General features: G+C 39.5%; 1 protein-coding gene across 1 annotated transcript in view; it reads left to right on the top strand.

The window, feature by feature from the left end:
• Window positions 1–27,885, top strand: part of LOC149225772 (alpha-mannosidase-like) — a 507,303-nt gene that overhangs the window by 169,595 nt on the left and 309,823 nt on the right. Inside the window, exons 15-16 of the mRNA XM_089377307.1 lie at window positions 25,931–26,147; window positions 26,330–26,451. Coding sequence (XP_089233433.1) covers window positions 25,931–26,147; window positions 26,330–26,451 — 339 coding nt within the window. The remainder of the gene's footprint in view (window positions 1–25,930; window positions 26,148–26,329; window positions 26,452–27,885) is intronic.

Consider the following 27,885-nt stretch of genomic DNA (forward strand, 5'->3'; position numbering starts at 1 on the left):
CTTCTGGAAACCCTTCTGCCAATGTCGAGATGCCCCCACTCCGATTGTTAGTGCAACTACACCACTGATACAGATTTCTCGGCTAGAAGTCCTCTATAGCAACTCCCTCCTCCTTGGCCTTGCCTTGTTAGGTACTGTTCTGACTACAATACCCCACCAGCTCCACTCTGCAACTTACCCATAGCCTCCTAAACCCCAACAAGCTGAAGGTTAGAGCTCCTAGGCTCTGCGCAATCCCGACACTGGCAAATCAGCTTCCTCAGCCAACTGCGTCAGCCCTCCTGGCCTCTGCATGGCTCTGCGTGAGCCTGTCTTTGCCTCCCTCAGCCTCTGCGCTGCCTCTTCTTGGCTCGAACTTGATGACCTAGGCACTACGTCACCCCTTCCTTGCTGCTATTCTGCTAGGAACAACTTCTGTCACTTGGGACAACTGTTTTCAGCTGTTGCTGCTCTGCTCGACTGATGTCCTCAGTTCTCCTGTGATCTGCAACCACGCTCTGATACCATGTTGGAATTTCGAAGTCTAACCCATTAGAAACCCTTTATGTACTTTTCTGATTTATTTCTGCCTACTTGTTTTGATTAATTAACAATTTATTTACCATGTAAATACTAAAAATAAATACAAATACATGCTCAACAGATTACAGATCATCAATTGAAGGAAACAAAACAAGCACACAAGTGACACTGTTATTTTTGGACTAATGTCCCCGGAAAAACCCAATGCGGGAAAAGCGGTGCAGCTATCTAAGGGTTTGATTTATTAAGCAGTTTCAAAATACAATCTGGGTGCCAAATTTGGTTCACCCAACAGAGAAAAATCTCGGCAGTAGTACCTCTCTACTCGGAAGCAGATATTCCGGCTGAAACCCCGGATAAACACTCTGGTAGCTCCACAGCTCCAATTTGCCCCACGAAACCCCAACGTCAGCCTCTAGGGATTGCATCAGCTCTTTCTGGCCCAGTGTTAGCCCAACATCACTCTGGCTTGGCCAACGTCAACCTCTGGAGGCACTGCGTCAGGCATTTGGCCCTCTGCGTCACTCACGCTGGCCCTCTGAGGCACTGCGCAGCTCCTGGCTGCCTTTGCGTGAGCCCTGGCTGGCTCTGCGTGAACCCTTGGCTGGTTCTACGTCCCTCTCTCCGGCTATTGCGCTGATCCTCCTGGTGCTATCTCTGCCTCTCTGCTTCTGTATTCACTGCCCCTCAGCTGCAACTCTGATCACTCTCTCAACTTTCTCAGCAAACCCAACCCCAAAAAGTCGAAATCTTGATCTCTTGGTGTGTTCTCCAAGTGACCCTCAAGCCTCCTCTTATACTTTTCTCGTTGACAAATCAACGATCGAGATTAAGTCCCTAATCAACGGCTAAGATTAGATCTGTCTTGATCCATGACTTTTGGACCATTCTAACACAGTTTTATATTAATTCACATTAATATTTTATTTTCCCTAAGTTTAGACTTAGGGACTCCATTAAAAATATTAATTATTTTAATATCTCGCAAACTGTTTAGAATCTTCCCAAACCCTTTCTAGCTATTGGAGATCTCATGTGCCTTAGCTTCTCCACCAATTTTCGTGGCTAGAGCACATCCGATGCTACCCCAAATCAACAATACTTCCATAGAGGATAATATTCTTCCTGCTTGCTTGCTTGAGTGGCTTTAGGGGGCACTTGAAACACAACTTTGAGAAGCCATGATTGCTACAATATTACAGTAATACAAAATGAAAAACTCACCCATTCTAGAGGCACTTAAAACACTACTTTGACATGCCATGAATGATGCAAAACTAGGAAATGAAAACCCACCCAGCTCGCTGTTGTCCACACTCTTCCTCTTGCTGCCCATGCCTTTCCTCTTGCTACCCATGCTAAAAAACACAAACAAATAGGAAGCTCTTCTTGCAAAACAATGTGTGAGAAATGAGTGAATGGAGTGCCTTTTTAAAGAAAAGAAGAGGCTCATAAGGTTGCTAAAGAGTTCTATTTTTCTCATCTTCTAGAGAATTCCATTTATAATTTATTTACTAAATTTAGCTAACAACCACATAAAAATTATTTTAATAGTGTGTTTTGGTGTTGGATGGGGCCCATGCCCTCTTTCCACAAGGTGAGATCGCTGAAAAAGGCTAAAAAAAAACTTCATTTCTTTTCTGCTATTGAAACTTGACCTGTTGCGCCGAAACTTCGCCAGGTGTACCGTCCGACGTTTCGAAATCACGAAACGCTGTATGGTAGAACCGACAGCGTTTCAACGGTGTTTCAAAGCCGTTTCGACGTTTCAATACGTCCTGGGTACTGGTACGCCACCAAAATAGGCGTTTCCTGCAACATAGCTTTGACTTAACTACCAAGGCCTAAGGGTCCAAAATCTCTTGAAATTTTCAATATTCCCTTGGCCGAGGACCTCCAAAAATTAATTCTTCTAGAACCCACAAATTTTTAATTTGGAGAATTAATTTTTCTTAGTACTTAAAATTAATTAAATTTTTGGCTTATAATTTTAATTTATTTTTGCCAGAAAATTTAATTAATTGACTCAAAATTGTCCAACCATGAAATAATTTAGCCATGGTGTCTAAATATGATGGACCATGCACTAAAATGTTTTTTACATCAAGATATTACAATTTAATACATGAAGGGGGAACACCCGTTCGTTTATAGACCTTCAATCATTTACCCAATTCCGTGACTCAAATATGATCTAGTGGACAAAGTAATTTGTAATAAAGCAATTTAGCCAAATAGCTTAAATTACTCCCAAATTACTTTAGAGAAGACTCGACTAGAACACTAGGACTTACCTAAGATATTGACGACAAAATCCACCCTAACTTTGCGGTGAGGTTGGAGGGAAAAACTCTGTCGACCAAAAATGTTGGATTACCTAGGTTGTTACATACATAGATGGTCTTACTAGGATCATTTACATTATAAACTTGCAGAATGGGTTGACAAATTTTTACAAAAAGATCACTAAAGATGATGAAATCTGGATAATCTACTTGCCTGAGCATGATGGAATCTTCTTGTGAAAATATACACTGCTATAGGGTAGTTGACGTGGAGTGGTCAATAGGCCCCAATAAGGAAAAAGAGTGCGGAAATCAGGCTCTGCGTAGATTTCTAGAATCTAAACGAAGTTTCTTTGAAGGATAATCATCCTTTACCAAAGATGGATCACATTTTGCAGAAAGTGGTTGGGTCTGAAAGGATTTCTATGCTTCGTGGATTCTCTGAATATAATCAGATACTGATTAATCCGAAAGATCAAGATAAGACTGCCTTTACTACACCATGGGGTACATTTATGTACTCGAAGATGCCCTTTGGGCTCATGAATGTCGGGGCCACCTTCCAGAGAGCGATGGATATAACATTTGCCGAGGAAACAAACAAGTTTGTTGTAATATACTTAAATGATATTACAGTGTTTTCAAAATTTGAGTCTACTCATTTAAAGCATTTGAGAATGGTCTTCACATAGTGCAGAAAATTTTGAGTTTCATTTGTTTAAGAAAGTGTAACTAGGTTAGGGCTTCATAAATGTACTTTTGATATCTGTATTTATTCAAGAAAAGAAATATTGTTTTTGTTATATTTATCAATGAGTTTCTTGCTCATTGAAGTAGGTCAAACACATATTTAAGTGCTTCTAGAAAGTTTAAGAGTCAATGTATTTATTGAAGACCCTTAAGGGTATGTTACACTATGTATAAACTTGAGTAAGAGTCAAAGGAAATATCTCCAAGCAAAGTCAAGTCCTCTCCATGCAACGACATCCTCCTAGCAGCAAAAATGATCAAGAAACACCAAGTCAGCCTATAGTCAACAAGTCGGCCTCAAGTTAGCCTAAAGGAGGGTTAGGGCAGTCCTATATATATAGAGGTTGTCCACTCCCTCATAATGACAAATACTCAACTCTGAAATCAACGAGAAAGAGAAGTCAAGGAAAAGTGAAGAAGGATGAAGTTTAAGGGGTCTCCAAGTGCAGCGAAGAAAAAAGGAAGAAAAGCGAAGTTTTGGGACTGTTTCTAGGGAAAAGTGTAGTCACACGTGCGAGAAAAAAGGAGGGTAGTCTGTGGTTACATCAGTAGCAATATCATAGTCATATATTCATCTTGGTTTGGGCTTGAAACTAAGGCCTACAAGGCCTCCCACTAGAGCGAAGAAGAGACTCTCTCATATGAAGGAGAAAGGAACCAAATACAGTACTAAACCTCCTACACATGCGAGAATTTAGGGTTGCAAAACTGTTATATCAAGTCTGTACCTACACATATAAATAAGGAGCTCGGTTGGTCAAGAAGAAGGAAGAAATCATCATTAGTGAAGGGCTTCACTAGAGACCAGTGATAAGTGTCTCTTCTAGGGCAAGTAGGACAAGGACTACCAACATTGTAAGAAGAGCAAAGTACCAAAAGAAGGAGAACGAAGTGCCGGAAGAAGGAGGACTAAGTGCCGAGGAACAAAGTGCAGGAAGGAGGAAGGACTTGACTTGTGCTTGGAGCATATTCTAGTAAAGGGTCTAGGGTTTGGCATTGATAAATGAGAAGCTTCAATAAGAGAAATTTACGAAAGGGTTTTCCTCTCTAAGAGAGAGGTTTTGGCCCTGACAGAGAGCCAATATCTTGTGTTCTTATGTTTTGGTAGCCGTTTGATGAAGTAAACACACACACTAATAATAAGAAGAAGATCAAGCTAAGATAAATTGTAAAAGTGCTTCACAAATTGTTATCAAGTCTAAAAGAATCCTATTATACGTGACTTCCCTTGATTTTTCAACATGGTATTAGAGCTTAGGCGACACATCAAGAAAGTGGCATCTCAAGAACGCTCATCAAGGAAGGACATCTACAAAAGTTGAAACATCAAGCCAAAATGTCTCAATCTCATCAAGGACAAGAAAGGACTGCAAGAAGAGTACAAAGAAAAAGGAGAAGCCTTTTGTATAAAGGCACATACAAGAAGAGCAAATCAAGGAGGGACCTACATCAAGCCACACCATCTTCAAAAGGAAAAGCACTACAAGCCAAGTCATCAAGAAATCAATCAAGTCCATTTGAAGAAAGAAACTTGAAGAACATCAAGATCCAAGGAAGGCAAGCCATCAAGTCTTCAAGAAGAAAGCAAGTCCACTACATCTCAAACTCTATCAAGTAAGTATATGTCCCCTTCTAATTATACATCAATGTCTTTTTGTAAGGAAAGCAATAAATTGTTTGGGACCACTAACTTCCTTGCATGAAAGAAGAGGATTGATTTACTTCTCAAGGAGAATGAACTTTTAGAACACATCAAAGGGAATATCACTATCCCTGCTAAGGAACAAACTCAAGCCTTAGCCAAGTACAATAAGGATGAGACAAGAGCTCAAAGGATTCTAATAGAATCCATCAAAGACTCTCTCATTCCTTATGTCTCCAAACTTGAAACATCAAAAGAAATCTATGACAAGCTAATAGAGCTATTCTCGGTAAGCATAGCTGGAGAAGTGATATCTCTTTGAAATGATTTGTATAAGATGAAGATATCAAAGGAAGGAATAGCTCCATATTTCATGAAGATCTTTGAGATGAGGGATCAACTTCAAGAGCTGGGAGAAGTCATGTCTGACAGAGAAATGACAACCGTAGTACTCAATGCTCTACCTGAGGATTGGGGCAACTTCACATCAAGCATATATGCCAAGAAGGAAGCTACCCCACTAAGTGAATTATGGTCTCTATGCAAGATAGAGGAAACTAGACTCAAAGCAAAAGAGGATGTGGGATCAAAGGAGCAAGCATTTGCAACCATGGCCAAGAAAAAGGGAAAATTTGGCAAATTTGGTCCACGAAGAACAAACAATAGAGATATGTCCAAAATCCAATGCTTTGGATGCCAAGAATATGGACACTACAAAAGGAATTGTCCAAAACTTAAGAAGGACAACAACAACAAAAGAAAAAGGGAAGAAGCTCACATGACTCAAGAGGTGAAAGAAGAAGACAAGAAGCAAAAGAAGGAAGATCCTCCAGATCTCTACTATGACTAAGTCTACTTCTTTACTTAAAGTCTTCTTTCAAAGTTTTGAGTAGTATAGGAGCATGTAGGAATAGAATAAAAATGCATGGCTAGAAACATCTTCTAGAATCTAGAAGCATGATGTACATAGAGTTCAAAATACTCATGTAGAAGGAGCATTTAGAAATAGAACAAAATGCATGGTTAGAAATATCTTCTAGAATATAGGAGCATAGTGTACATATAGCTCAAGATATTCATATAGAAGGATCATACCTATTATAAGACCTCATCCATGATAAAAGAATAAGTGATCGTGATTGTAAATCCTAGAAGGCCACCATCATCAAAAGAAAGAGACATTTGCAAGATGAGGATCTACAAGATCCTATGACAAGAATCTCCAAAAGAAGGTTCATAAATAAGGGCAGATGTGTCAACAAGAATTCCATTCATGGAATACAAGGAAGAATGATGTGCAAGCAAGAATTGATGAAGCAAAGAAGGGCTACATCAATCAAGAAGGACCATCAAATGAAGTCGAGATGATCTAAGCAGAATCAAGATGAGTTATGTATGCACTAAAAGGTAAAGTCATGTCATCTTATATATTATTAAAGTCATGGGAATAGATCTAAGAGATGATCAAGTACAGAAAGATCTCTTTCACCGAAGACATACTCAAGAGCATGTGCAAGTCAACAAGAGAAGTTCTCACATAAGGAGCATAAGGTTGTTGACTACTCCATGAAGCATGTGAAAAAGAAAATACTCTCCTAAGGAGTAGAAGATTGCTAACTGAAAGACAAGTGAAGAAGAAATGTTGACTAGTTGAAGTAAGCAGGAAAAGAAGAAAGTGCTCTCATGGGGAAGTATAAGGTTGTTATCTAAACAACTCAAGAAGAAGCAAATGAAGAAAGAGATCAAGCATGTGAAGAACACAATGGTCACAAGGAATCACTATTCGACAAGATCCATTAAAGACATCTCCCGAAAGAAGGCATGACAACTCTGACAAAGGAAGAAAAAGATCAAAGGACCCTTGACACCTTTGAAGGCCTTTTAGATATTAAGGTGCAAATAGCTGATTCAACTCTACGAAGATGTCATGATAAAGAGGACATCCAACAAAAGCACTATCTAATGTTGAAGCAAGTTGGGATGAAGTCATGAAGGGCTACCAAATCGAAGCATGGAAACAAGCAAGTACAACTAAGCATCTATGTGATAAGTATTCTAAAAGCATAGAAAGATGACAAAGGAGTAGCCAGATGATGAAAGAACCTGACACACATCTAGAAGGACACTTTCCATGAAGAAGCAATGACATGACAAGCCAAGAAGGAAAGTGATTGATGGCCGGTGCCCTACCAAGAAGAAGTTAGAACAAAGAATTCATGACATCAAAGAAGGAGATCAAGCAGCTGAAGGACCCACGAAGAAGAAGTTGCTGATGAATGGACAAGTCCCTAGCTAAGAGGGAGTTATAACAAGTTCCCAATTACAAAGGAACTTGGACAAGTACCTTGTCAGAGGATACTTGGGCATATCTTTCTAAATTGAGAGGAAGAGGTAGACACAACATCCTTGTCCTCACTTGGGAAGAAAGAATGGGAGGATTGGTTAATCACTTGACATCCGATACTCTTTGAGAATGTGTAGGGCATCCAAGGCAAGAGTAGGCAAGAAGACCGCGATTCTTTGAGGGCTGGGGACCCAAGACAAGAATAGTCCTAGAAGGTCATACTCAGTGAACACCCGAGTAGGTATGTACCTTGAGAGACAATGACTAAGGTGTCTATAAGTCATTGGTCTCGCCAACATTGTGCTCTGATCTAATGAGAGATAGAGCTGTTAGTCAAGGCCTTGCTATGGACAATGTTGGTTACTATGATGCTATAACAGATGGATTGCCAATCCAGTTTCTCTTATGTGAATTCTTCAAGATTGAAAAATAGCCAAACACCTTGTAATGATTTATGAATACCTCCCTAGTTAAGAGGGAGTGTTAAAGAAAGTGTAACTAGTTTAGGTCTTCATAAATTTACTTTTGATATTTGTATTTATTCAAGAAAAGAAATGTTATTTTTGTTATATTTATCAATGAGTTTCTTGCTCATTGAAGTATGTCAAGCACATATTTACGTGCTTCTAGGAAGTCAATGAGTCAATGTATTTATTGAAGACCCTTAAGGGCATGTTACACTATGTATAAACTTTAGTGAGCAAGAGAAGTCAAGGAAAAGTGAAGAAGGACGAAGTTTAAAGGGTCTCCAAGTGCAGCGAAGAAAGAAGGAAGAAAAGTGAAGTTTTGGGACTGTTTCTTGGGCAAAGTACAGTCACACGTGTGAGAAAAAAGGAGGGAAGTTTGCAGTTATATCAGCAGCAAAAGCATAGTCATATATTCATCTTAGCTTCGGCTTGAAACTTAGGCCTACAAGGCCTCCCACTAGAGCGAAGAAGAGACTCTCTCATACGAAGGAGAAAGGAACCAAATACACTACTAAACCTCCCACATGTGCGAGAATTTAGGGATGCAAAACTGTCATATGAAGTCTGTACCTACACATATAAAGAAGGAGCTCAATTGGTCAAGAAGAAGGAAGAAATCATCATTAGTGAAGGGCTTCACTAGAGACCAAGGATAAGTGTCTTTTCTAGGGCATGTAGAACAAGGACTACAACATTGTAAGAAGAGAAAAGTACTGGAAGAAGGAGAACGAAGTGCCGGAAGAAGGAGGATTAAGTGCTGAGGAAGAAAGTGCAAAAAGGAGGAAGGACTTGACTTGTGCTTGGAGGATATTCTAGTCAAGGGTCTAGGGTGTCGGAAGAAGGAGGACTAAGTGCCGAGGAACAAAGTGCAAAAAGGAGGAAGGACTTGACTTGTGCTTGGAGGATATTCTAGTCAAGGGTCTAGGGTTTGGAATTGATCAATAAGAAGCTTCAATAAGAGAAATTTACGAAAGGGTTTTCCTCTCTAAGAGAGAGAGGTTTTGGCCCTGGCAGAGACCCAATATCTTGTGTTCTTGTTTCTTATGTTTTGATAGCAGTTTGATGAAGTAAACACACACACTACTAATAAAAAGAAGATCAAGCTAAGATAAATTGTAAAAGTGCTTCACAAATTGCTATCAAGTCTAGAAGAATCCTATTATACATAACTTCCTTTGATTCTTCAACATCATTAAATCCTTAGAAGTCTCAATTTACCATGAAAGAAGGGAAGTTATTGGGCCATATAGTGTCAAAGGAAGGTATTCAGATTGATCCTAGCAGAGTAACAACCATAGAAAAGATAGAATAGCCGAGAAACAAGAAAGAAGTTTAGTCATTCGTAGGTAAGGTAAATTTTTTACGTAGATTCATTCCTCATTTTGCCGCAATTCTGAAGGTGATCACAAGTATGTTAAAAAAGGGCAATGAGATTAAATGGACTGAGCATGCTAAGGAATCTTTTAATGACATAAAAAAAGCTTTGGGCTAGGCTCCTTTACTCACTAGTCTTGATTTTTCTAAAGAATTTGTAATATTCTCTTTTGCCTCCGAGCACACCATCTCTGGTGTTTTGCTTCAAAAAAATGCAGAAGGCCATGAACAACCCATTTCTTTTTTCAGCATAACGTTGAGGGATTCTGAGCTGAAATATGATATAATGGACAAACAGGCATATGCATTAATAAAATCACTCAAGGATTTCAGAGTTTTTGTACTTCATTCTCATATAATTTCCTATGTGCCAGATGCTGTAATAAAAGGCATTTTAATCCAGCCTGACAGCGATGGTAAAAGGGGAAAATGGATCACCAGAACGCTGGTATTTGATCTAGAAATTAAGCCCACCAAACTAACAAAGGGACAAGGCTTAGCTAGATTGATGACTGAAACAAATCTTGGAATTTTTGGGATCAATTTGACTATGGAATTATCAGACATAGCAGAGGATGAATCAGTGGTAGCAGTGGGCGATCATTTTAAAGATTCTTCATGGTATGGTGATATCGTTTATATTATGCAAAATCTGCAAGCTCCACCAGAGATAAATAAAACTCAGACTATGTTCCTGAAACTTAAATTTGTTAAACACTGTGTCATAGATGTTTATTTGTTCTAGAAAGACCCATAAGGCATTTTACTGAATTTATTAATTATTTACTTGAAAATGAAGCCAAGCAGGTGATGAAAGAATTCCATGAGGAAGCATGTGGAGGTCACCATTTTTGGAAAGCCAATGCGGATAAAATCTTGAGAGCAGGGTTTTATTGGTCTATGGTTTTTCTGATGTTCGTAAGGAAGTTACAACATGTCATAAATGTCAACTATTTGAAGGAAAAGCCAAGTTGATGTATTTACCCTTAAAGCCTATTTCTGTAGAAGCACCATTTCAACAATGGGGTCTTGACTTTATAGGCAAGATTCATCCAACATCTTCAGCACAACATAAATGGATCTTGACTAGGACAAACTATTTTACCAAATGGATTGAGGCTCTCCCAAGCAGGCAAGCTACTGATCTCGTTGTCATACAGTTTTTAGAAAATATTCTTTCCAGATTTGGTAGTCCAAAAATAATCATAACTGATAATGCTCAATGTTTTAAATCCAAAAGGCTGATTAAATTCTGTGATGAATATCATAATCACTCTACAGCCTATTACCCTCAAGGTAATGGACTAGTTGAGTCATCAAACAAGAGCCTAATCAAAATCATCAAGAAACTGTTAGAGGATAATAAGAAAGCTTAACATACAAAGCTCAAATTTGCCTTGTGGGAAGATAGGATCAGTACAAAGAGGTCAATTGGTACCACTCCTTTTTAGTTAGTATATGGTGTTGATGCAACTTTCCCTGTTTCAATTGGGATGCTAGTTATGAGGTACAAAGGAACCAAATCATCTTCAAAGAAGAATCAATCAACTTATAGATGTGCAGGAAAATAGAGAAAAGGTGTATGAACAGTCTCAAAGTTTCCAGGATCAAATTAAGAAGGTATTTGACAAAAAGACTAAGGAAGATGATTTCAAATGCCTGGACCTAGTTTTGAAATGGGATGCTCGTATTGAAGATAAAGGTAAGCATGGGATGTTTGATAGTATTTGGAAGGGTCCATATCAAATTGCAACTTTTCGTGGCAAGAATAACTTTATTATGGAAGATTTGAAAGGAGAGTTACTACTTGGAGGTAGAGTCAACAGACGATTTCTGAAGCATTATATCTCCCGAGAGACAACATTTCACTTTTTCATTGTATATATCCATGTTATTTGAAAAAAATGCACATATGGATAAGCGTTTTAAAGACCTTGAAGCTCGAGGAGAAGGCCCTAAGGTTATGATAAGTGTTTATCAGAGAATAAAGTTGTTTTACCTCAACTATTTTATTTTTCAATTCCAACAGAGTCTGTAAAGAATAGTTTTGAAAAATGATTTTCTTATTGAATAGAGGTAGTCGAAGTGTTTCTTTAAAGAAAACTTATTGTAATAAACAGGCTTCTGGTCTAGGGGGTTCTTGCTGCCATCCATGATCGACAACATCCCTGTGGAGCCAGCTGTTATCACATTTTTAATCTTTTAGTCTATAATTTTTTAAAACGCTGACAACGGGAGTGCCAGCGTGACTTTGTAATAAACAAGGTTAAAGCCCTGACAATAGGAGTGTCAACGTTATTGTAGTTTTGAAAATTTAAAATTACACTGACATCCAAGGTATCAATGCCAAATGGGGAATTTGAATTTTTTTCTTATATTGCGTTGACATAATCCATGTCAGCCAAGGAGAAATCATGGATCAAACACGTGCTGGGGAGTCAGATGGTAAGATCACGTGATATATGGTTGGATTCCACTGCTGAGAGGTATGTGGGTTTAAAAAATTATGATCGCATGATAAGATTTTTTTCAAATCGGTTGTCAGTTCGTTATAATGATGAGCATCTTGACATGTTTTGGAATAAGTTACCCCATATAGAAATTACCCGTATTACCCATGATTGAAATGTTGTTGTCTTATGCTAAATGCAGATGGTTTGTTAAGTGTTCCCCGAAGATCTAGGATCGAATCACAATCCCTATTCTGTGCTTTTGCTTGGCTGTGACAAACATGGGAAAGAGCAGAAAATTGAATAGGAATGAACCCAAGGCTCCCAACCTACTTGAAGTGTATCTTGAAATCCAAAAGTGGTTTCGGGCAGTAGGATGGGAGGAATTTTTCAATCAGTGTGCAGGTTACCATGATGAGGTCGCTAGACTGTTTGCTAAAGGCTTCAATGGTCAGCAAGTGTCTGTTGGAGGAATTACCTTTCAGGTGACAGAGGAGCTATTTGTTGAAGTTACAGGGTTGCCTATAGATGGAGAGAGAACGTTCAAAAGTCATGTCTTAGCTGGCGTTGATGTACCCTTCTTTCTGAAACATGAATTTAAAGAAATGAATTGGAGATTAGGCGTGCAAAGGTCTTGGCTAAAGGATGAATGGCATTGTCTCCTGCGAATCACCAAGTCATATTTTACCTGTAAAGGACGCTACAATCGGGTCAATCTTTATCACTTCCATTTTTGGCTCACATAGCAGGTTAGTTGAGAATCAATACCCCTTATTTTTTGTTGGAAAGTCTAAAACACGTCTTCTAGAGTTAGAGCAAGAACATATGCATCCTCCCATTTTATATACCACAAGGGTCTAATAAACTATTAATTGAAAGCTAATTAAGAAAAACTGGGAGGACTTGGGAGCATTTTTTGTTTTGGGGAGGGTTTTAACCTCAGTCTGCAAAATCAAAGAGGGGTAAGAAGAAGGGAAGTAAAAAGAAAGTTAGGCAAACACAAAACCCTGAAGTAGGGACCTCATTTTAGAGAACCTCCTCTGTACAAACAAGAAGTCAGAAAAAGGTAGAAATAGTTTCTCCTCTGGTTCCTCAATTATCTAGGGTTTATACCAAGAAATGTGGTAGGCTAAAGAAGACGAAGGAGACCCCTCGTCCCATTGAAACCCTACCTACAAACAACAAACAGACAGAGAAAGCTAAGGACAAAATGATTGAGCCCGAAGCTGAGCAGAAACTAGTAGAGAAGGAACCCATTTTAGCAGAAATGTTTAAAGGTGGAAAGAGACCTCACACCAGGCCATGGAACAAACTAAGACTAAACATCAAATTGAAACAAAAGCTTGATCTAGTCAAGGAGGTCATAGATGTATACAAGACTCCTTAGAAGGCTACAAGCTCAAAAAGATCAAAGAAAGAGAAGACTCAAAGAAGGAGGTTACTATCGAGGGTGAAAAGAGTGAGACAGAGGAGGACAAATATGGATATTCTACTGGAGGCACTTAACACACTTATTTAGTTGATTTTTTGACCACACAGTTTTGGTCGTTCACTATCAAGGTGAAATTTTGATCTATAAACTGACAGCTCGCCTATCAACAATTTTACACTGGTAAAGGTAAAATGGGCGTTGACAGTTTCTTTGTTAGCGCATTTTTGGCAAGCAACTTAGATAAAAGCGCTGACACTCAGCTGGTTAGCGAAACTGTCATATTCTGACTTCAAAGGGATAACAACAAGACTATCAGCGCTATTAGATTAGGAAGCCCAAAAGGAAGAGTTGTTCAACAAAAGATGTTTTTGGAGGGGTGAGAAAGCACGAATTCCAGTGAAGGAGGCAAAAGATCAGTCACCATTTTGACCCTGTTTTCCAGATAGATTTGTAGCATGTTGTTACCATTTAGATATAGATAGGATTGGGAAAGTTTTATATGCATGTATTTGATATGTACATTGTTATTTTTAGACTTTGTAATTAAGAATATGCTAGAAACATGTTTTAAGTTGTAGTCTTTTCTATAAATATGAGTTCTGAAGGATGAAAAAGGGTTGGAAACTTCTTGCATAACCTTGTGTATACATTTTGACATTAAAATAAATTACTGTGATCAGCGTTATTTGTTCAGATTTACATAGATGCCTGTGTGATGGGTTTCTTGTTTGTTTTCTAGTGCATGTCATTTCTTTTGTGTCATAATCTGATCCATATGTCTTCTACGTTTTGGAATTTGAGTTATTAAATCTGAATTCTGTTTATCAACTCAGATTTAGCATTGCTAAAGTATTATATGTTTTTGACTTAAATATCTTTCACAAAATTCACCAGTTGCTCTAGTTTTGGTATTTATTTCTATTTGCTTCTATCATAGTTAAATGTGGAATTGTCTAAGAAAGTTGTTGCTAGTAGCTACCTTGCCTCTTTATTTTATTCATATAGCCTGTAAACAGTAACTTGTTGTCAAGCAGACTCCATGCCCAATGGTTTTTCTTGTTCTTTCTAGACAAATTTTGTTTAAATCCAATCAAATCTAGTCGATGTGCTAAGTACATAACCAGTCAGTTTTGACTAAGTTATAGAAGGGATCCCCCTTCGAATTGAAAGGGCTAGATTTCGATTCAAAATATTGGTTAGAGGTTACCTTAGAGTTTTTCTCGCAGCCAAGGTTTTCTCTAAGTGATAACAAAAATAACGGAATGCCTCTTCCTCCTAGTGTCCTAGTTATAACACAACCCGATAGCCTACTAGTGGTTAAGTTTGACTACATCAACTCTTAGCTAAGTTACAATATAGACTCTTCTAGAGTCTTTTACATCATGATCACGTGACTAGCACCGTTTCCATGAATAATGGGGGTTGACGTGGTATCCTCTCGAACTATAGGTCTGAAAACAGGAAGGTCAACTTCTAAGTGGCATAATTTTTGCATACATACTCTGATTGACACGCTTCTTGCACCGTTGGAAAGATCTTTGTGTGTAGAATAACTTGAAAAGGTGTGGCACTAAAGTGACAAAGTTTTACCCCCCAAAAATGTCGTTTGATGCCTCAAAATGATCTTGGAAGGTTTCAGACTCCGTTTTTCCATACTGGGTCCCGTTGGTAAAAACGGTCTTGTGAACTGCTTCCTCCACTTTTTCCACTCCAAATGCATCGAGATGGATGAAAAACACGGTCCCGTGAATTGATTCCTCCACTTTTTCCACTCCAAATGCATCAAGATGGATGAAAAACAATATAATGATCCAATCAGGATCACACCTCCCCATTTTGGGAGGCTTTTGGTCCCCGAAAGCTTCTACTGAATGAGGTGAGGAAATTTTTCCTCCACCTTCTCTCTGGTGTATCATTTAGCTTTGCCTGGAAATTGTCCATTCAATCCAATATGCCAAAGGTCATGCTGCCCCTGTCTTGTAGTTCTGGACCTCTTCTGTAAAACAATATCTTCTGTCAACTTTGCTTGAGCATTTGGTGCCAAATCCTCCACACAAGGTAGGACATGTTCCTCTTCCTAATCTAGGATGGAAGGCTCATAGAGTTTCAAATTCTCTACATTAACAACTGAGTAAATGTGCATATATGGTGGTAAGTTGAGTCGATAGGAATTTTCACCCACATTTTCCAGTATCTCAAAGGGACCATACCTCAGAGCCTTGATTTTCGTACCAGGGTCCTGCAACCTCTCCTTGTTCAACTGTAACCATACTCTGTCTCCCACCTTGAATGTCTTCTTTGTTCTGTGTTGATCATGCCTGGACTTATACTTCTCATGTGACTTCTGCAGTGTTTCTTGTACCTGTAGATGGATCTGCCTGACCTTCTCTATAATTTTTTTAGCCCTCAGCATCTCTTGTAAGATCTTCCCTCACTCCTTCTTGTTGCTCATATGCAATATCCAAAGGTGAAGGTAGAAAATATCCAAAAGAAGTCTCAAATGGGGACTTTCCTGTAGAAGTGTGGACTGTTATGTTGTAAGAATGTTGTATATATACCATATTTTCATCCCAGGTCTTCGTCTGCTTCTGGTTGTATCCCTTGAGAAGCTGCACCAAAGTCCTGTTGACTACTTCTGTCTACCCATCTGTTTGTGGATTTAGCGTTGTAGATCTGCTCAAGTTTGTGTCCATCTTCTCCCACAATGTAGTCTAGAATGCACTGAGAAATCTTGTTTCCTTGTCTGAAATAATGCTCCTTGATATCCCAAAGTGCACCCATACATGTCCAAAGAACAAGTTTGTTGCTTCTTACCCTTGATGGTCTTTTTACAAGGCATCATAATACATATCTTGTTGAAACTGTCAACTACCACGATTAGGTAGTCATGTCCCTTCCTGGTTGTCAGTAAACATCCCAAAAAGTCCATGGAAATGCTTTCCCAAGGACGAGTAGGTACAGGTAAAGGATGATATAGACCTTGTTCCCTATTGCTAGGCTTGCTAGTACAACAAAGCATGCATACTCTTATGAACATAGCTACCTACTCTTGCATCTTGGGACAATACACATACCTCTGCAAGTTAGCCACGGTCTTCCCTACACTAAAGTGCCTAGCAACCTTGGAGGTGTGAGCCTCCTTGATCAGCTACAATGGCTCACCTTTAGGAACACATAGCTTATCCAACTTGTAGAGTAACCCATCCTGGAGATGATAGTCAACTGTGCTATCGCCATTATGCACATGACTTTGACTCTGCAACTGTTGATACACATCCATGAAGTCCTCATCTTTTGAATATGCCTCTCTGTATGCATCATGGGTGAATGACTCCATGTGCATAAGAGTCTCCAAAGTTGTGATATTTGGTGTGGGTGGCCTTGAAAGCATGTCGACCAACTTGTTTGTGCTTCCCTTCTTATACTTGATCACCAAATGAAACTGCTGTAAAACCCCTATCCACTTGTAATGCCTGGTCTGCTGTAGCTTACTCTAGGCCTATAAGTACTGTAACGACTGGTGATCTGTGTGGATTACTGTCTCCTTTCCCATCAAATAGTGCTTCCACTTCTTCACAGCTTGCACCATGGCATAGAGCTCCTTGTCATAGGTAGGGTAGTTAAGGACTGCCCCATGAAATACTTCAGAATGGTAGCATACAAGCCTTCCTCCCTGCATCAAGACAACTCCCATAGCATACCCACTCGCATCTGTCTCCACTTCAAAGGGTCATTGCAAGTTTGGTAATGCCAGAACTGGTGCTTGGCTGATCTTCTTTATTTCTTCGAAAGTCCTTTGCTGACCTTTTCCCTACTGGAAGCTCTTGCCACTTGCTATTATGGCGTGGAGTAGTGCTGCTACCGCTAAAAATGAGGCTATGAACTTCCTTAGGTACTGTGCTGCCCCAATGAAACTCCTGATCTCAGAAACATTAGTAGGCACCGACCATTTCATGATGGCCTCCTTCTTGGAAGGATCTATCTTCAATTCTCCTCCACCGATCACATACCCCAGATACACCAAAGACTGTTGTGCAAGTTCACACTTCTTGAGACTTGCAAGCAGTTGGTGCTTCTTCAATGTCTCTAGCACCTTGCGTCAAACGTGAAATATGCTCCTCCCAGATAGCACTATATACCAGTATATCATCCAAATAGACAATAACAAATGAATCTATAAAAGGGCATGATACATCATTCATTAATCTCATAAATGTAGCTGGTGAATTACATAGGCCTGATGGCATAACTAACCACTCATACAAACCTCGCCTGGTTTTGAGGAGGTCTTCCATGTATCTTTCTTTTGACTCGAACCCGGTGATATCCAGACTTCAAGTCCAGCTTGGTGAAGTATTTTGCTTGCTGCAACTTATCTACCAGATTGTCTATCCTGGGCAGGGGGTATCTGTTCTTGAGCGTCATTTTGTTCACTGCCTTGTAATCTATGCACATCCTCCAAGTCCCATCCTTCTTCGACACAATGATGATGGATGGTCCACATGGTGATGTACTCAGTCGAATGACACCTTGTTCTAGCAACTGCTGCAACAGTTTCTTCACCTCACTTGCTTCTGTAACAGATTGCCTATACAACCCAATATTTGGCAATGGGGAGTCAGACAATAGCTGGATCTCATGTTCCACTTCTCTCTTAGGTGGTAACCATTTAGGCTCTCGGAACACATCCTTGTATGCCTGTAGTAACTCCAATTGTTGTTTTTGTTTCTTAGTACACCCCTCCAGGGATGCCTTGCCTCTTATTGACTCCTCTTCAGACTGACTTTCTCTTAAAAACTAAGAAACTAGATACGTTCCTCAGCCCTCACGTGTCCCAAATCGAGTGAATCAGACACGATTCGGTGGGACACGTGTCCGCCAGATCGTGTCCCATCGGTACACGAACGTGTCCCAATTCCGAGACACGTGTCCCACCTTTTTGACCTTCGTGCGGCCATAAAAGGCTGATTTGGGCCATTCTAACATCACAATACTCATTTTCTCTTGCTGTGGGTGTGTGAGTAAAGAGCAAAGGGTGTGGGAGGATTTTGGAGGCAATTCAAGCAACAAGTAAGTGCATTTTTTTGCATTTTTATTCTAGCAGTTTGCATGTGCATTTTTTCTTTATTTTTTTACGACATTCATGGCTCAATCAAGGGCAGCGGGGAGAGGGCAAAGGAAGGCGAAGAATGTCCCCATTGGAGATGCCCCTCTTCCAATTTCACTAGGGTCTGCAAGTGTTCCCTCTATTGGAAGTGGGGCTGCAACAACAACTTCAAATGTTGAGGGAAGACAACAACCTCAAGATTGTTTATTTGGGGTAGCATCGGATGTGCTCTAGCCACGAAAATTGGTGGGGAGGCTAAAGCACATGAGATGTCCAAGACCCATGCAGAATCTAACAAGTTTGGAAGATATTAAAATAATTAATATTTTTAATGAAGTCCCTAAGTCTAAACTTAGGGTAAATAAAATATTAATGTGAATTAATATAAAGCTGAGTTAGAATAGTCCAAAAGTCATGGATCAATCCAGATATAATCTTAGTCGTTGATTAGGAACTTAATCTTGGCCGTTGATGGACCAACGAGAAAAGTATAAGAAGAGGCTTGAGCGTCAGTTGGAGAACACATTGAGGGAGACCAATCAGTTTGATTTCTGGAGCAGGGTTAGCTGAGAAATTTGAACTAGTGGTCTGGAGAGTAGTAGGAGGCAGCAAGTACGAAGAAGAGAGTAAGGATCAACAACAGAAGACCAGCGCAGAGGCAAAAGAGGTAGACGCAGGGCCTTTCAGGCAGACGCTGAGGCAGTAGGAGGCTACGCAGTCACTAGAGGGGCTGCGTGGGTGAGACAGAGAGGCCCAGGGCTGACACAGACAAGCAGGTGCTGATGTAGAGTGTCTGGGAGCTACGCAAAGGTCACCTTGGCTGACGCTGGGACTGGGAGAAGTGCTGGAGAATTTTTCTCTCTGTTGGGTAAGCTAGTTTGGCACCCAGTTGTATTGAAGAATTGCTGAATAATAAAATCCTCCCTTGTTGCACCGGTTTTCCCACATTCGGTTTTTCCGGGGACTGTTGTCCAAAATATCTGTGTAGATGAGTTGATTATTGTGCATGTGATTGTTTCCGTATTATGGTGTGATATCTGCAGCATAATTTATTTTAATGTTTATTGAAGGAATTTCATAAATAACTTAATGAAAATAAGTAGGCAAAGTAAATCAGATGTTGCAGTGATAAAATTTTCACATGGTATCAGAGCTAGTAATCAGAGACAGGAAGGGAAAATCAGTTATGGGTCGAGACCATGATGGAGAGGCATCCACATCAGGAGACTCACACAAATTTTCAGAAAATTGGACAAGAGATTTCGATTTCTCCATGTTGGTTTCCAGGATGGAAGAGGAAGTGGCTTGTATGACTAGTTCTGCATCATCAAAAATATGGTATATAGACAGTGGAGCCTCTTGGCATATGACGAGAATCAGGGAATGTTTCTAAGAGTATCGAGAAGAGAAGATGAACTTTCAGATCACCATGGGGAACAAGGCAAAGTGTACTCCAGTAGGGAAGGGTACCATAGTTTTTCAAATAGAATCGGGAGAACGGTTCCACGCTACAAATATACTGGATGTACAAGGATTGGGGATGAACTTACTTTCCGTGTCGCAAATTCAAGGCAAGGGCTATGACGTCTACTTCATCAAGGAGAAGGTATACGTCAAACACCCGAGCTGGAAAAAGAAAGTGCAGATCGAGATCAAAAGTAACAGGTTGTACAAATTACAACTAGAATCACCAATTGCACTAATAGGCAGTCATGGAGACAAGGACTTGAACGAACTATGGCACAAAAGAATGGGACATTTGCACCATGGGGCTCTGAGAATTCTCAGGAGCACTATAACAGGAGTTCTGAATCTTAGTACGGAACAAGATGATGTATGTAGAGGATGTGCTCTGGGAAAGTATGCCAATGCAACATTTCCTAGGAGTAAATATAGGGCCAAGAGTGTACTAGGATTGATACACTCAGATATCTACGAACCTATGTCCACGAAATCTCTTAGTGGTGCCGAGTATTTCCTTACCTTCATTGATGACCACTCAAGGAAAACTTAGATTTATTTTCTGAAAACCAAGGATGAGGTTTTCTGTCGGTTCAAAGAGTTCAAGGCTCTAGTGGAGAATTTGACTGGGAAGAAAATAAAAGTTTTGTGCTCAGATAATGGAGGAGACTATGTTGATAAGGACTTCATTGATTTTTGAGCTAAGGAGGGTATCAAAAGAGAGTCAACAGCTTCGTACAGTCCGGAGCAGAATGGAGTAGCAAAAAGGAAGAACAGGACTATTGTAGAAGCAGCTAGGGCCGTGATGTATGATTAGGATATGCCAAAATTCCTGTGGGCAAAAGCATGCAACACAACAATCTATGTTCAAAACAGGGCTCCTCATCGGCCGTTGGGCAAGATTACTCTAGAGGAAATTTTCACAAGGAAGACGCCTGAAGTCAGTCATTTCAGGATATTTGGGAGTTTAGCATGTTGCCGCATACCCGAGGAAAAGAGGAATAAGCTAGATCAAATTGCGGAAAAGGGATGTTTAGTGGGATATAGCGAGAACGCTAAGGCATACAAAATCTCTCTTCCAGGGAGCAGGAAGGTAGTGGTTCGACGAGATGTAAATTTCATGGAGTACAGGGCTTTTAGAAAATCTCGTGAGATGCCTCCCGAGGAGCAGTCAAAAGAAGAATAGTTGGTTAAACCTCTTCAATCAACAGAAGTAAAGAATTCTTCCTCAGATCAGGAAGATTCACAGGATGAGGAGGAGCTTACAGAGGCAGCTGCTGGAAAAGGAAGAACTAGCAGGGAACTTTGTCAGATTCTGCGAGATGCAGAGGACTTCATCAGTGCGCCAAGAAACAATAAGAGGGAGTGAAAATAGCCAGATAGATATCAGGCATTAGTAACTCAGGATGGGGAGCCTGCCAGTTTCCAAGAGGCAACTCAACATCAGGTTTGACTAGATGCGATGGTAGAGGAGTACAACTCCATAATGGTGAACGATGTCTGGGAGGTAGTGCCAAGGCCTCAAGACAGATCAGTGGTAGGTTCGAGATGGATCTACAAGATCAAATACGCTGTAGACGACAATGTTGAGAAATACAAGGCGAGGTTTGTGGCTAAGGGGTATGCTCAAAAGGAAGGAATTGATTATGAGGAGACCTTCGCTTCGGTAGCCAGGTATACATCTATTAGTACCGTGATATCTCTTGCAGCTCAGATGGGGTGGGAGTTTCATCAGATGGATGTCAAAACGGTTTGTCTGAATGGGGTAATAAAAGAAGAGGTATACATTGAACAACCACAGGGCTTTGAGACACATGAGAAGAAGTCTCAGGTATGCAGATTGAAGAAAGGCTTGTATGGGCTGAAACAGGCACCTAGAGCATGGAATGGTCGAATCAATGGCTACTTGCAGAAGATGGGATTTGTCAAGAGTGACGCAGATCCGAATCTCTACTATCTGGTTATAGAGAATAAGCCGCTAATCTTAGTATTGTATGTGGATGATCTCTTTCTGAGAGGATCATCCAGGCTCATTGGGGACTGTAAGAAGAATCTAGCCACAGAATTCGATATGAAGGATTTGGGACTAATGCATTACTTTCTATGGTTGGAAGTTTGGTGGCAGAAGGGAGAGATCTTCCTTGGGCAAGGGAGGTGTGATATAAAAATCCTGAAAAGGTTCAGGATGGAGGACTGTAGATGGCTACTCCAATGATCACCAACTGGAAGAAGATTAATGCATCAGAAGACAAGGATGCTGATCCCACACTATATGGGCAGCTCATAGGGTCCCTGATGTATCTGGTCAATACTAGGCTAGACATTTGTTACGCTGTCAATACCCTCGTTAGTTCATGGTGGAACCGAAGAGGGCGCACTGGGCAACAGCCAAACACATTCTCAGATATTTACGGGGAACAATCGATTATGGACTCTTGTACGCCAAGGGTAAGGATATCAGATTGAGTGGATTTAATGATGCAGATTGGGCAAGTAGTTCAGTGGATCGGAAAAGTACCTCTGGGTACTGTTTCAACATTAGATTAGGAGTGACTTACTGGTGCAGTAGGAAACAAAAGTCCGTGGCTCTGAGCTCATCTGAGGCAAAATATATGGCGGCGAGCACAGCTTCGTGTGAGGCCATATGGCTTAGAAAACTGCTTGTGAACCTATTTAGAAGGAAAATGGAGGCGACTAGGATCATGTGTGATAATTAGAGTTGCATCAAGCTCTCTGAAAATCTAATGTTTCATGATTGGTCAAAGCATATTGATATCCAGTGTCACTTTGTCAAAGACTCTGTCCAACGAGGAGCTATATAGTTGAGCTAGACTACTACACGAGAACACGTGGCAGACATCCTCACCAAGGCCCTTGGTAGGACAAAGTTTGATTACTTCATGGAAAATATGGGGATGATAAAGAACTTGTTTCAGTAGCAGAAATGGAGGTGATAGCAACACGAATGCAGAGGGAGTTGCAGTGTTGGGAGAAAAGGACCAGTAGCAGCACAGATGCAGAGGGAGCTGCTGTACAGATGCAGCAGTGGCAGTAGTATAAGCACGGGTAGTAGTATAGGATGCAACAGTGTAGAGGATGTTGGGTAGAGAGGCTTAGCATCAGCACAGGGACCGATGTCAGATGATCAGTGTGATACTCAGTGAGGAGTATTACTAGAGTACAATGCTTGCTAAGAGGGAGTGTTGATTTGGGGTAGCATCGGATGTGCTATAGCCACGAAAATTGGTGGAGAGGCTAAAGTAGATGAGATCTCCAAGACCCAGAAATGGTTTGGACAGAATCTAACCCGTTTGGAATATCTTAAAATAATTAATATTTTTAATGAAGTCCCTAAGTCTAAACTTAGGGGAAATAAAATATTAATGTGAATTAATATAAAACTGAGTTAGAATGGTCCAAAAGTCATGGATCAAGCCAAATCTAATCTTAGCCGTTGATTAGGAACTTAATCTCGACCGTTGATGGACCAACGAGAAAAGTATAAGAAGAGGCTTGAGGGTTAGTTGGAGAACACACTGAGGGAAACTAGTCAGTTCGATTTCTGGAGCTGGTTTAGGTGAGAAATTTGAACTAGTGGTCTGGAGAGCAGCAGGAGGTGTTGATTTGGGGTAGCATCGGATGTGCTCTAGCCACAAAATTTGGTGGAGAGGCTAAGGCAAATGAGATATCCAATACCTAGAAAGGGTTTGGTCAGATTCTAAACAGTGTGAGAGATATTAAAATAATTAATATTTTTAATGGAGTCCCTAAGTCTAAACTTAGGGAAATTAAAATATTAATGTGAATTAATATAAAACTATGTTAGAATGGTCCAAATGTCATGGATCAAGCTAGATATAATCTTAGTCGTTGATTAGGGACTTAATCCCAGCCATTGATCTGTCAACGAGAAAAGTATAAGAGGAGGCTTGAGAGTCACTTGGAGAACACACCAGATGATCAGTCATTCTATTTTCTAGAGCAAGGTTTGCTAAGAGAGATAGAATCAGTGATCGGAGTTGCAGGTGAGGGGTAGTGAGTACAGAGAGACAGAGAGGCAGAGATAGTGCCGAGAGATTAGTGCAGGAGCTAGAGAGAGTGACGCAGTGGCGGCCAGGGCTCACACAAGGCCATGCAGAGGCAGCCAAGTGCTATGCAGTGCTTCAGAGAGGCTAGCATTGCTGACACAGAGGGCCAGAAGGTTGACGTAGGCCCATTCAGGGTGACGCAGGGCCAGCGCTGGGCAGAGAGTGGCTGACGTAGTCCAGGAAGGCAGACGCTGGGTTTTCTGGGGCAGATTGGAGCTGAGGAGCTGCCAGAGGGTTTATCCGGGGTTTCAGCTAGGACATTTGTCTCAGACTGAGAGGTACTACTGCCAAGGGAATTCTCTGTTGGGTAAGTCGGATTTGGCACCCAGATTGTACTCTGAAATTGCTTAATAAGAAAGCCCTCACATAGCTGCATTGGTTTTCCCGCGTTGGGTTTTTCTGGGGACATTGGTCCAAAAATAACAGTGTCATTTTGTGTGCTTGTTTATGTTTCCTTCAATTGATGATCTGTAATATGTTGAGCATGCACTAGTGTTTATTTTCAGTATATACATTGTAAACAACTTGTTAAGTAACGAAACAAGTAGCTTTGACAGTTTGTATTTAGTAGACACACAACAGTTTGTACAAGGACAATTTCTCTGGTTTCCCAAATGAAGGACAATTCACATGGTGAATTCCCAATATCTAATAAGTTCAGTTCTCTAATAATTGGATGGCATTCAATGTTTAAACAACCTCTCAATCCATCAAAACAGATTAATAATAATTCTCTTGCATGGCAAAGGTAAGGGTTTTAGTGGCATGGCATGAAGGGGTGATGTATCCCTTCATGCACTAATCCTGCCCTCAAGGCTCAAATAAACATTGATTAATTAATAATCAAGGGATTTAAAGTTTTACAAGACTTTGGGTTAAGGCCTTCACTAAGGTCCTTTCCTTAGCCTACTTAAGCCCCCTTGTCCTTCCCCTCCTGTGGAGTCACGGTCCCCCTTATTTTATCCTTTTCTTTTGCAGTCGTTATTTACTTTTTATTAATATTCAATATTCAGTTACAAATTACATTGTTTGGCTTATTGCTGTTAGTCATGCACATACACAACTCTGAATTGGGGATCAAAACTGGGGTATTACAAACCACTTAACCCTTAGACCCTTAAAGCTCGACTTTTACATCAATAAATCAAAAAGACTAAGTCAAACTTAATCACTAGGCAAAATGATTATACAACCGGTAGACAAGTTTTGGGAAGTCACTTTCACAATTTCATGCACAAAGCATCATGACATGGACTATGTTATCTGCTGGAAAATTGGTGGAGAAACTTAATGAAATATACATTTATCTGTTCACCCAGAATTATCTTGAGACTGTAACCTAGATTTTGTAAAATTAAAAACTGCTAGACATCAACTAACCAAAAACCAAAATTAATTTTCTAATGTCTCACAGTTGTATGCTTACATGCATTAAAAGGTATATTGGACATCTCGTATGTATAGTGCATAAAATTTTTAATTGCTGACTCGTTATTTATTGAATGTTCTTGAAATGGTTGGCTGGCGTACTGAATTTTATTAAAAGCGACCTCTTCCCATCCTTCACCCCTTTCTTTGGTAGTATTAATTTCCTTCAAACACTTTTCACGTTTATGCACAATCTTTATCATTAGCATAGTTGTTCACTTGGTCATTTAGGCTGCAATAAAGTAGACTTCCGTCTGTTCTCTTAGCTATTTCTCGGAGTGGGGAAAGGACTGGAGCTGAAACGACAATGATAAATGAATGTCCTACCAAGCTTTTAAAGAAGGTCTAACATTTAAGTAAAACTGCCAATCCCTTTAATTTTCACAGTTTTCTGACATTCTATGCTTTTGAATAGTCCGGAAAGATCCAGGTAGACAGCCAAATACCATAATCTTTCTCCACCTTTAAACTTCAATCTGTTCTCGTTTAGTGAACATCTGAGTGCCAATTTTAAATATATAACTGCCAACTGGTTAGTCGTGTGAAGATGCTATTTGCTAACATCCATTGCTGGCTGCAGGTAACAAATTCAGCTTTGGATGTATTGGATTCAGATGGAAACCGAGTGCAGGCACAGATTGTCTCAATTGATGCAGCAACCAGAAGAGTTCGCAATTTCTACACAGAGGACATTTCACCTCCAGCTGGACCACTGTTTAATCTATTCTTTGAAGCTTCAGTTCCTGCCCTTGGTTACACTGTATATTTCCTGAAAGCTGCAAAGAATGGAGCATCTTGTAAGAGATAAATAGGAATTCTCATATATTATTCTTGTAGTTCTTTTTGGGCAGTCATTCTATTGCCAGTAAAAATATATCGTGAAATAATTTTGGATGAAGGTGCTTCTTGTATATATATTTGGAAATAGGATATTGCATTTACTAATTGCCTTGTATACTTCGGTGGATATTGATGACAGGGACTTCTTTTGTAAAACCGGAACATATAAATGGAGATGTAACTCTGGACTCAAATAGGATTCAGATGGTGTTTTCTAATTCTACAGGGTTGTTGATGGAGATTAGAAATCCTGAATATAGAGTATGTAGGAAGATTTTGCAATGTTTCATCTGAATGTAGTGTTACAAATTTTTATAGAGCAGTTTAATCTAAGTTGCTAGTTAAATTACTGTATATACCTTATAGATCAGGTAACCAAACTGGCAATCCATCTTTCTGGATGACGTCATGAATACATGAATGACATCATGAATACATGAAGAATCCTCAGTACTACCATCCATTTCTTGGTAAAATATATACGAGGACACTCTACCATTGAACTCTATTGAAATAGAATATGTTTAAACTTTAAATAGGAGTTGAAATCTTAATTGTAACACATCTGAGTCATTTTGATGGGATGGCGTTATAAAATTTTGCTTCTTTATGTCAACTTCAAAGTAATTTTTAAGATTACATTCACATCCAGCTTGTCAAGACCTTGTCAAGAATGTAAATTTTGTTAAATTATGAAAAGGGGCACCAAATTAGGGCTTCTCTAAGTTTTATGTCAACTTCAAAGTAATTTTTAAGATTACATTCACATCTAGCTTGTCAAGACCTTTTCAAGAATGTAAATTTTGTTAAATTATGAAAAGGGGCACCAAATTAGGGCCTTTCTAAGTTTTATGTCAACTTCAAAGTAATTTTTAAGATTACATTCACATCCAGCTTGTCAAGACCTTTTCAAGAACGTAAATTTTGTTAAATTATGAAAAAGGGCACCAAATTAGGGCCTCTCAAAGTTTTAACAATACCATATAGGTGTTTCTGAACTACTGACACATGGCCAATGATGTGACATCCTAGATCTCTACCTTTCCAAGGAAGGTGCCTGTCAGCCCCAGGGTCACTTGTTCTGGCCTCACCACCCTTATCCTTCTTACGAGCTATTTTATTTTTATTTGATTGAATGGAAGATCAATGCATTTTTTCTTACGAGCTATTTTATTTTTATTTTATTGAATGGAAGATCAATGCATTTTATTTTTATTCGATTGAATGAAAGATCATTACATTGAAACAAACACACATGCACACATATATAATATTACATTATTTATAACTCACTTTAAATATGTTATCTATATATAAATATAATGAATATTATATTTATATATTCATTACATATAACGTTATGCTATAGCATATGAATATATATATACCTGAATATGTTATATATATATAAATATAATGAATATTATATTTATATATTCATTACCATCCCCCCACACACATATATATATATATATATGATATGATATATATAATATGAGATGCCACATTATTTAAAACTCTCTATATAAATATAATATTTATATATCATCCATTAGATATAACATTACCTTATGGCATATGGCGATATATATATATATATATATATATAAATCCTGGTCTAGGCAGATTCAGTACCCAAGGATTTGCCAAGTCTGCTCAACTATTGGAGCTTGACCCAGATGAACCCAATGAGAA

This window comes from Pinus tabuliformis, chromosome J (genome assembly GCF_031772625.1).
Source record: "Pinus tabuliformis cultivar Carrire ecotype Pingquan chromosome J, CPIR1, whole genome shotgun sequence".
Lineage (NCBI taxonomy): Eukaryota > Viridiplantae > Streptophyta > Pinopsida > Pinales > Pinaceae > Pinus > Pinus tabuliformis.